We start from the raw sequence: 10,935 nt of genomic DNA on the forward strand, positions 1-10,935 counted from the left end.
TCATCAAAAAGTCTACAAATAATAAATGCTGGAGAGGATGTGGAAAACAGAAACCCTCCTACACTGTTGGTGGGAATGTAAACTGGTACAGCCACTATGCAGAACAGTATGGAGGTTCCTTAAAAAACTAAAAATAGAGCTACCATATGATCCAGCAATCCCACTCTTGGGCATATAAGCAGAGGAAACCATAATTCGAAAAGATACATGCACCCCAATGTTCATTGCAGCACTATTGACAATAGCCAAGACATGGGAGCAACCTAAATATCCATTGGCAGATGAATGGTAAAGACGATGTGGTATATATATATATATATACAATGGAATATTACTCAGACATTAAAAAGGAATGAAATAATGCCATTTGCAGCAACACGGATGGACCCAGAGATTGTTATACTAAGTGAAGTTAGCCAGAGAAAGACAAATATCTTATGATATCACTTATATGTGGAATCTAAAAGACAAATGATACAAATGAACTTATTTACAAAACAGAAATAGACCCACAGACATAGAAAACAAATTTATGTTTACCAAAGGGGAAAGGGGGAGGTGGGATAAATTAGAAGTTTGGAGTTAACAGATACACACTACTATATATAAAACAGATAACCAACAAGGACCTACTGTATAGCACAGGGAACGCTACTCAATATTTTGTAATAACCTATAAGGGAAAAGAACCTGAAAAGGAACATATATACATGTATAACTGAATCACTTTGCCGTACACCTGAAACTAACACAACATTGTAAATTAACTATAATGCAATTTAAAAAAAAAGAACGGGATACATAGAGTTTTGTTAACCAGCTGCATATGGATGTAGCAGTTAAAAGAAGTCCATTTAAATAGTAGGCAGCATTGTAAGAAATAGATATTTGTTGGGTAGTAGAAGGAACATTGGTTCTGGCATCAGCAAACTAGGTCAAATCCCAGTTCTGCTACTTTGGCTACTTAAACTCTGTGATCCTTACTTTCTTCTCAGGGTTGTTGTGAAGTTAAAATGTGTTAACATGTCTAAGTTCCAAGCACTTGTGTGCAATCAATATGATCTAGAAAAGTTACCATTTACAGTAAAATAGGTGGCCACGCCACTCCATTCTGTCCTAGAAAAGATGGTGCTTGAATGAATTCCAGGTGCCACACTTACAAGCAAAGTGGAGCTACTTCAAGAGACGGTGAGCAGGATGGATGAGCAACTCCAGAGAGACCACGAAAAACTGCTGCAGGAACTTGGAATAGCTGGCTTGAAAAATAGGGGATTGGAGACCCTATCTATTGGTATCTGACGGTGTGCTGCATGGCCTCCCAGAGGGCTCCAAGATGGGAGAACTAACCTAGAAGATGGAAATTACAAGAATGTGGGCCAGGGTGACCACTTGGTGGGGATGTTGTGAGCAATTTCAGCACAAGTGGATGGCTGGACGACATGGCCTTTAACAAAACAGTCTGATTGTCATATTTCTACGACACTTAGCATGAAGTGGTTCCTTCTAATTTCTACCTCAAAGTAATCCAGGGTCTCCACTATCTTGAGTTGGGCTGGTTTCTAGCTTTTCAAGGATACCACCCTCCCGCCAGCTCTAGGCCAAATCTCTTATTTCTCCAATGTGCCTTCTTTGACCAGTTTACTGTTGTTCTGTATTTTGTTTATGAATTTCTGGTTACTTTAAATGCCATCTTTCCCGGAACTATCCAAAGGACACAGAAGGGGTCATTTGTGAACGCTTTTTGGGAGATGGACCAGCAAAACGTGATGTTATGGTTGCTGAAGTAAGAAGGTAAATGTGGGAATTAAGAATCTGAACTGAGTTCCAGAGTTGGAGCTGTGGACCAAGAAGTGGGGTGGGTGCCAGACTCCAGACAAAGCTTTTACTGAGAATTTAGCGTTTTGGGGAGGAAGCAGAGACCAGAGGCCTGGAGCCTGCTGGCCTGCAAAAAGTACTCAAAAGTTGTTTGCTCACCAGACGACTTCTGTTTTCCAAAGGCAAAATGAGGCCTGGGCAGGTTGCTCGGCATCTCCAGCCTGTTCCGGATTGCAACTGGGAAAGCGCCTAGGGCAACCGCGGAGGCTCTTCGCCTCCGGCCGGGCCAGACCCGCCCGCTCCCCTCCCGGGTGACCCCAAGGAACCATTTTAATTTTTTTTTCCAGGCACAAGTGGAGGGGAAAATTGGCGGCGCTCCGGTTGCCAGGGACGCCGCCGCCACTTCGTCTCGGCTGGGGTGAAAGAGGACGCTGGGGGGAGGGGGCCGTGGCTCCTGACTGGCTGGGGCACGAAGGATTATTTGCATAATATCCCTTGACGGCACCTGATTGGCTGAAGCCGGAGGGGCGGTGGTGGGGTGATTCCAAGGGCCGGGAGCTCTGGCTCCGGACTTTTCCGTTCAGGAGTTACCCGGGTGGGCGTGAGTTGTTCTTCTGCCCCTGCGGGAGCCGAGAAGGCCCGGTTTGGGAAGTTTTGCAAGCAGGTGCATGAGCCATCTTTCTCTTATAGTGTTTAAGAAATGTGAAAGAACAGGAGTCAAGAAACGGGGGGATGGAGAGTGACCTCGACACCAGAAGAAGGAAGGAAACCGACCGGGGAGGAGTGGAGGCCAAAAAGAAGGCATTAGGGGCTTTCTCCCAAGCTGGGCGTTTTTTGCTGGGATCCCTTTGCTAGATCACTTGAATTTCCGTTTTCTGCGAGTCATTATCACACTTTGCTGAAACTGGGAAGAAAAGAGGCAGGATCCCGGCATTTAGTAACTCAGATTTGAATACTAAGTTTTCATCAGAGGTATACGGACTTAAAATATCCAGAGGGTCTGTCATGGGAGACAAAATACGTTTTAATTTATAGAGAATCAGTTGTTGGAAACTTGATGTGTGTGTGTTTTTTTTTCGAGATTACTTCTTGCAATGTTTTTTGTATGTCATTGCACATAAGGGCTTAAAATCAAGCTGGACTATTTTGTGCTTGCCGGTTGCTTAAGCAATGGGGGGAAGGGTCTGTAGATCATCATAGACCATTTCCACATTTTAAGGTTTCTGACTCTTCACATAAACACCTTTAGACTATGATAAGATCCTACATAAAGTACAATTTCATCTTTGTAAACTACTTTGTATTTACATAATAATTTGTACATCTATTATCTTATTCACCCCAAATCTGGCACAGCCCATGGGAGAAGCTCCATTTTATTGATAAGGAAACTGGGGCCGGAAGAGTTTGCAAGTCGCCACGTGTGTAAAGAGGGGGGTGAGATTATTTTAATGCTTGAAATTTATATACTGCTTTTTTTGCTCTATATTTTCCTTTCCATTGATTCTCCCAAAGCCCCCGATAGGTTGAGCAGGTAACATGATTCCAGTTTTTCTAGATAAGAAAACAAGGGCTATGATCTGGCAGAGCTAATAAGCCCTGGGAAGGGGGCTCCCCAGGCTGAGCTCTGTCTCCAGAAGTCACTGACTCCTGTCCAGCCCTTGTCGCACCAAGTCACAGTTTCATTCAAAAGACAATTAGGAAGATAGTTTTCTGTGGGAAAAAATTAAATATATATTATTAAGGTGAAAGAAACAGGGAAAAAAAAAACCTCTTATTATGTGCTTCTCCCTTTTGGCACTTTTTGTCCTGTGAAAAAACAGTGTACTAAAAGCACCCCTGAAAGGTTTTAGAGAAAAGAGATTCAAAATTAGAAACTTGAGTCTTCTTGAATTATCTGTAGGACTGTTGGAGAAGACTGGTGTATGAAGGACAGACATGGCATGGGGATCGAGATGGTAAAACAAAAATGAAAACAGGCTGTGGTTTGGAGTCTCAAAGTGAAATTGAAGGCGCAAGGCTCTTAAAAGTTAAATCCAGCGATTTGGTACCTAGTTTAGGCCCTATTAAATGACCTTGCGTTTTAAGACCTATTTTTGGAAAGGTACATTTCAAACTCCCCTCCTAAAAAAAATATTGGACACCTCCCCCCTTTTCTGTTAAATGATGAAAGACATCCAACACCGGACCTACCTACTGTCACTCTCTCCTGGCCCTTTGGCAGCCAAAAGGCCACACGGCCTGGGGCCTGAGATCTCTGAGTAGCGGGACTTGGACAAAAGTCAGGAATTTGGTTGCTTCACCGCATTGTCACATCTGATCTCTTGGAAAAATGTGCAGATCCGATGGTGGGTCGCTCTTCATCCCTGGCAAAGGCTGTTACAGGAAATATTGGGAAAGACCTCGCCAGCAGGGAGGCAAAAGCCTCCGAGGTCCCCCTCCCCCAGCAGCTGGCCAAGGCCAGGGCCACGGCGGGAGCACCACGCGTCCACGTGCACCCGGCATGCCCAGTCACCCTTCTTACGTAAGAGTCTTGGGATGGAGTTGCTGCTGCTGCGGGTCCCTCTTCCCCGACAGCTATTAATAAACCGGATCGGTAGTTTCCGGACCACTGCCAGCATAGATGCGGGGTTGGGGGTCTCACTTTACAACCTGGGCGCCTGCACTTCGGTCATCCCACCCTGGGAGCGTGAGCAAGGCGCACCCATCCCCCCGCACTTCAGCCCGCCCTCTTGCGGGACCGGACGCCGGCACCTTCTTTACCGGCTCTGTGCCTGGCCCTCCCCCCAAGCTGGCCTGCTCTGCACTCGGCGACGGCTGGGTGCGGCTGTTCTGTCCCTCCTCTGCCCTGCCCTGCCCTGCCTCTGCGCCCTCCCTCCGCCCGGGTATCAGGCGAGAGGCGGGGCTGGCCCGGCGCGCCCCGCCCCCGCTGTAGAAAGGGCCTGGAGTGTTACTCGCGGTCATCCCCAGCTCGGGCCTTTTATCTCCGCGCTACCGGGGAGGCGGGAGGAGGAGACACGGGGGGTGGCCCTGAGCGCCGGCGACACCTTTCCGGGGCTCTATAAATTGAGCACCTGGGATGGGTAGGGGGCCGACGCCATCACCACCGCCCGCAGTCACAGTTCGGCCACTGACCGCAGCAGCGTCCGCAGGCAGCAGCAGCCAGCAGCGGGAACACTGAGCTACCCAGCAGCAGGGGATCTCGAGGCGCCGGAGGAAGTGCGTACCCCCGCCCCACCTCTGCCCCGTCAGCGTGGGTGCTTGGACTCAGGCCTTGCGGAGGGAGACGGGAGTGGGGAGCACCCCTTCCTTTTCTCCGCGGCCCTGGGCGGGGGGCGAGGAGGTGCGACTGTCCGGCTGCTGGGAGTCACCCGGGAGCCGTCCCAGACAAGCTGTAACCAGGAAGGGAGGTGCGCGCGGGTGGGGGCGCCGGGCACCCTAGCCGCGTGAATAATCTGCTCTTTCGTCCCCGTCTCCCAACTAGGCCAGGGCTCGACCCAGAGGCCACGCGCCGATATCGCGAGCTTCCGGACGCCAGAGCCAGGAGAAGCCGTGCTTCCCGCCGGGCCGGGCTGCGATCTAGACGAGAGTTGGAGAGGGCGGAGGAGGAGCCGGGAATCCCGCCGCACCGGCTGTAGCCAGGCCCCGGGCGCGGGCCTCAGAGAGCGCGTGAAAGGCGTACAGCCCCTCGCCCCGCCCGGCCATCCCGTGCCCCTGCGTCCCTGTGCTTCGGCGCCCGCGCGGCCACCATGATGCAGATTTGCGACACCTACAACCAGAAGCACTCGCTCTTTAACGCCATGAATCGCTTCATCGGCGCCGTGAACAACATGGACCAGACGGTGATGGTGCCCAGCCTGCTGCGCGACGTGCCACTGGCTGAGCCCGGGCTGGACAACGGCGTCGGCGTGGAGGTAGGCGGCAGTGGCGGCTGCCTGGAGGAGCGCACGCCCCCGGCCCCCGGCGCGGGCAGCGGCAACGGCAGCTTTTTCGCGCCCTCTCGGGACATGTACAGCCACTATGTGCTGCTGAAGTCCATCCGCAACGACATCGAGTGGGGGGTCCTGCAGCAGCCGCCGCCGGCGGCGGGGAGCGAGGAGGGGAGCGCCTGGAAGTCCAAGGACATCCTGGTGGACCTGAGCCACCTGGAGGGCGCCGACGCCGGCGAGGAGGACCTGGAACAGCAGTTCCACTACCACCTGCGCGGGCTGCACACTGTGCTCTCCAAACTCACGCGCAAAGCCAACATCCTCACTAATAGATACAAGCAGGAGATCGGCTTCAGCAATTGGGGGCACTGAGGCGGGTCGCCCGCGGCTGCCCAGCACCCTTCCCGGCCCCATCTCTCACCCTCTCTTTCCTCAAAGCTATTTTCTTTCTGGCTCTAGGGCGCGATGGGCAGACTGCAAAGTTGGGGGGCTGCGTACGTGCAGGGGACGCGGCAGGGCTGCATGGAGGAGGGGGCTTCTTTGGGGAGAGGAGAGGAGAGGAAAGCGGTGGCAAAAGAGGTGGGGTAGTGCTCAAGGACTTCCCTCTCCCGCGGGTGTGGGGAGGGGGAATGAGGGGGCTGTGTTCTACTTTGGTGGGAATAGGACTGAGTTGACGCCCTGCATTCAGTCTGTGCTTTTCCTGGAGTTTCTTTTCTGTTCTTTCCGGAGGATAAGGGCCGAGAAAGGGCCATTCCAGGGCGCGGCGCTGGGTTGCCACATTTGGGAGCGCCGCCCGGAGCTGGGCGCTGGGGAAGGCGGGGCGGGCGCACAGCCTTCCGCCGCCCTGCCGTTGGGCTGGTGGAGGCCGCAGCGCTGCTAGGGTTGCATCAGTTTTCCTGTTTGCACTATTTCTTTTTGTAACCGTGGCCCCGTCTTAAGTATTTCCAATCTCCTCCTTGCTCTGAAACTTCGGCGATTCCATTGTGATAAGCGCACAAACAGCACTGTCTGTCGGTAACCGGTACTACTTTATTAACGATTTTCTGTTACACTGTAGAGTTGTCCTGTGGTACCCCTATCCCATCCCTTTCACGCCACCACCCCCCCCAAGTGGGTAAGCTGGCACTGTGCCAGCTCGTACGAAGCGTGCCACTCAGTGAAAGTAATAACGTTATTATGAGAAAGTGGACTTACCCGAAATGGAACCAACTGACATTCTATCCGTGTTGTACATAGAATGATGAAGGGTTCCACTGTTGTTATATGTCTTAAATTTATTTAAAACTTTTTTAATCCAGATGTAGATTATATTCTAAAAAATAAAAAAAAAGCAAATGTGTTAACGAAATTTGACAAAAGTTTGTTGCTTTCTGATCCACCAATGAGGCTTAGTAGTTAAATAATTAAATAAAATACAGTTAATTGATTTTTTTTTTTAGCAAAAACCAATTTTATTTTTCTCTGGTATTTCAAAGTGGTAGATAATCATCTCCTTAAGTGTTCAGTTTTGTTTGGAAAGAAGCTTCCAAGCTTTTTATTTCTAATTCAGTACCAAGGTAAGCACATACATCTCACCAAAAAGTTCATAAATATTCAAAGAATTTGGGAAGGTATGTATATTACAGTTTCCAACCAACTTGACTAGCTTATTGGTGTGCTTAGTTAACATTTTGAATCTTTTAAGAGGCTCAAGCACGACCTATGCATTTTGAGGCCTAGAAACTTATTTTAAAGGCAGAAATTTCACTTGGCTACTGAGAAGTAAAGAGTCGGAAGAAAAACACCAGCTAATACTAGTGCGTACATCTTGCAGGTCTTTATTTACAAGTCTTTTGTGTTAATCTTAGGAGAGACTTAAATGTGTTATAACATGTGCTGTGGCCTCTTTGACTAGTTGCCAGTGAAGTGCTAAGCTTTGTTGAGCAGTGTCCAGCAATGCTTCCAGTTTTCCAGGGAGCCAGTCTGCCGCTGTGGACAGCAGATCTGAGCATGATTGCAGTAGGGCCCTTTGGAACACTTCCTTAGATGCCATTATGATGCTTTCCTGGGACTGTGGGACAGGGGAAACACCATGCTCTGTATTTTCTCTATTTCATGATTCGTTTAGGGAGGATAAGTGTTGGATCAACTTCAGTTTTCGATCTTGAAGTCATGAGACATTCTCTAAGCTCATAGAGCTTGAATTTAAAATACATATAACTTTGCAGTTTAAAAAAAAAAGGCAAAAAGTTTTTTTGTGCTGTGGGCAGCTCAAGCCTATTATCAGCTTTTAGCAGCAGTGAAAAAATGGGGAAGTGTTAAGGCTGGTGCCTGTGCTCCCAGAGAAAGTTAATAGTTAATATATAAAGATAAGCTAGGCAGCACCAGAAGTAAGGTGTATGGCCTCTTGCCCTGTATCCCCTTGAAAAGCCCAAAGTGCAAGCAAAAAATCCAAAGGAAACTACAGAAGCCACATGGTAGAAACACCAAGACTTGGAGCCAGAAAGTTGTGTGTTCAAGTCCTCTTGTTATTACATATTAACTCTGAGAATTTAACTCTCCAAGCTTGTTGCCACATTTGAAATTAGGCATAATAATAACTACAAGGCCTACTTCGTGGAGATGCAGTGAGAGTGAAAGGAGATGGTGTATAGAATGTCTGATGCTTAGAAGTTTCTTTAGGCACTGCTGAAGGGGGCATTACAGGTTCTCTCCAGCTCTCTGAACGTGGCTTGTATCTTTATCTCCCTCCCTGCCTTTCTCCAGGAATATATGAAGTTTAGGACAATATGTTCACTTTAAAAAGCATAATTTCAATTACATACATGAAACCACAGGTAAACTATTTCCTTTCTCAAAGACTCAAGGAAGAAGCTGAATTAAAATCAAATAGTCATAGTTTGGGCAAGTGATAGCAAGAATTTTATGACATGTTAACACGATGTTTTCAGAACATTCTTGTATATAGAATACAGAAAGGTAGATGTTGACAGCAAAACTAAACTGTAAATAAAGCTATTAACTTTATTTTTTGAAAATATTCATGTGAGAGTATTTTTATATATAAATAGTGATTCTGACCTAGGAGTAGTGATGATCACTGTTAAAAGAGGATTGGATTTTTTTCATGAACCAGTAGCAGTTTCCCAAGCCCAGTAAGTGTTATTCCACTGATATAACTATTGTATTCAAGTTCAGTTTATGCAACAATACAAAGTCAGATCCCTGACCAGATTTACCTGTTAAAACTTCTCAAGCCATTTAAAACTTCGCTTAACTTCTGAGGTAAAGTGATAAGTGACTTCATATTTTTAGGTCTTTCCTGAGGAAGCTCAAAGTACTTCCTAGATTTTAAAAGTTGCAAAATTATGTGGCCCCTCCTTCAAAGAGCTCTCCAGGATCATGGTTGTTTGCTAGTGCCCATCTCCATGGCAATTTGGGACTAAAGGGAAGGCAGGGATAGATGAGCTGGGCAAAAAGGAACAGCTTAGATTGGAGTTGATTACCCTCCAGATATTTACATTTGATAAGAATTTTCTACATCAAAACCTCACACCAAAGCCTTTGAGAAGGCCTGCGTTTGCCTCTGAAAACAGCTTTCTGCTCTGCTCACATGGGGCCCTTCGTGTTTTACATTTACACAGTGTTCCTTAGTGGTCTAGCCTGATTTACTCTTGCTGTGAACCTGAACCCATTGTTAGCATGTCACAGCTGCTGGGATTATCCTTCTTTGGACCAGCTTGAAAACTAGTCTACTGTTAACAATTTTTTTTTAATGAAAGTTATTGTCATTTGCATATGCCTCTTCACTTTTAATTGCTGAACAAAAATCATTTGGAAGGTAGTGGCTCGTCTTCTCCACCCGCCTCCCCGCTCATGCCTTCTCCTTACTCCTGTGGTTCTCAGATGTTTGCAAATTGGATACAGTTCTGGTGGACTGAGGGCTCAAAGTTCATATACCTTTTTTCTTTTTCAAAGGTAATTATCTTTTTATGGGGCATCTAGTACATTTATACCAATCATTACATCCTTGGGTGATTTATTTTGAAGAGTTTTGAACAAAATAATGGCAGAAAGAATGTTTTCTTTAAAATTCTAGAGGTAATTTTTACCCCCAACAGATAAAAAATTCTGAATCCGAAGCTTATGAAAAATTTAAACGTGGACTATTGGATTGGTCTCAAAAATTAATATTATTAATCGTTTTAAAATTTCAAACTTTATGTAGTTTCTGATCAAGGCTAAGTTGCTTTAATTAGCAAGATAATTTAAGCTTAAAATTATTTTTTAAACTTTTTTTTCTTTCAAGGCCATGTTTCTTTTTTTAAAAAATAACTCAAGAAAATTTAAAGGTTGTTCTTGAGTTACTCTAAATATTAGACCTCCAGTTAGTTCATCTGAAACTATGTAGAACTTTCTGATAAGTGGTGGAGATAATGATAGTCTATGACCAATATAACTATTTCGGTATCTGGAAGTCAGTACTGTCCTTTGCCTCATGCAGCCAGGGCTCCTTCCCTGGGATCCCCACTTTAGAGGGCCTCCACACTGACTCTTTGTAAGGCCTTGCAATTCCCCATGGGCAAGGAATCTTCAGAGCCAAGGGAATGCCCAGAGCTTGTGCCCTTCCTTCTAGACCACACTTGGGTTCCTGGCTCCCCAGAGTTCCCTGTCCAGATGGCCCCAAGCCCATTCCAGGGATTTCATAGGCATTTGCCCTGAGTTTATCCTCCCGATAATGGACAGGCTTGGTTGGTGGACAAGGCTTGGCCATGCAAACTGGGCTGTCCAAGGATGGAACTTGGGTGGAAAGATAAGGGGGTAGAATGTAGGCTGGAGGTTCCCGTTTGTTCTCTTGTCTTGGCCTCCCTGGGTTTCAGGGTGAACAAACGTTTTGAAAGCCTGCAGAAAGGAAATAAGAGGTGAAAGCAGCTCAAGCTTTAAGGCCTCTTCCAGTATTGACAAATGAGGATTCCATGTTTTTTCTCACTGTTTCCCTCCCACATCCCTCACGAGTCTTCTTGCTCCACTGAAAGAATGTTATTTAATTAGTGAAATGTTGGTTAAGGAAAAGGAAAACCACATCTGTATACAGGCCTTTTCCAGCTGCTTGCTGTTCAGTGCTGGAAAGGTGGTGATTATGGTAAAGACCTAAATGGATACATCTTCCATAAAACCATGAAGATTTCACCTCCTCAAATGTTCTTTCATC

General features: G+C 46.8%; 1 protein-coding gene across 1 annotated transcript; it reads left to right on the forward strand.

The window, feature by feature from the left end:
- Positions 1-4,806: 4,806 nt before the first annotated feature.
- Positions 4,807-7,092, forward strand: MID1IP1 (MID1 interacting protein 1). Its single transcript, XM_007113909.2, has 2 exons — positions 4,807-5,034; positions 5,300-7,092. The coding sequence occupies exon 2, from the start codon at positions 5,565-5,567 to the stop codon at positions 6,114-6,116; it is 552 nt and encodes a 183-aa protein (XP_007113971.1). The 5' UTR covers positions 4,807-5,034; positions 5,300-5,564; the 3' UTR covers positions 6,117-7,092.
- Positions 7,093-10,935: the final 3,843 nt, after the last annotated feature.

This window comes from Physeter macrocephalus, chromosome 21, assembly GCF_002837175.3.
Source record: "Physeter macrocephalus isolate SW-GA chromosome 21, ASM283717v5, whole genome shotgun sequence".
Taxonomy (NCBI): domain Eukaryota; kingdom Metazoa; phylum Chordata; class Mammalia; order Artiodactyla; family Physeteridae; genus Physeter; species Physeter macrocephalus.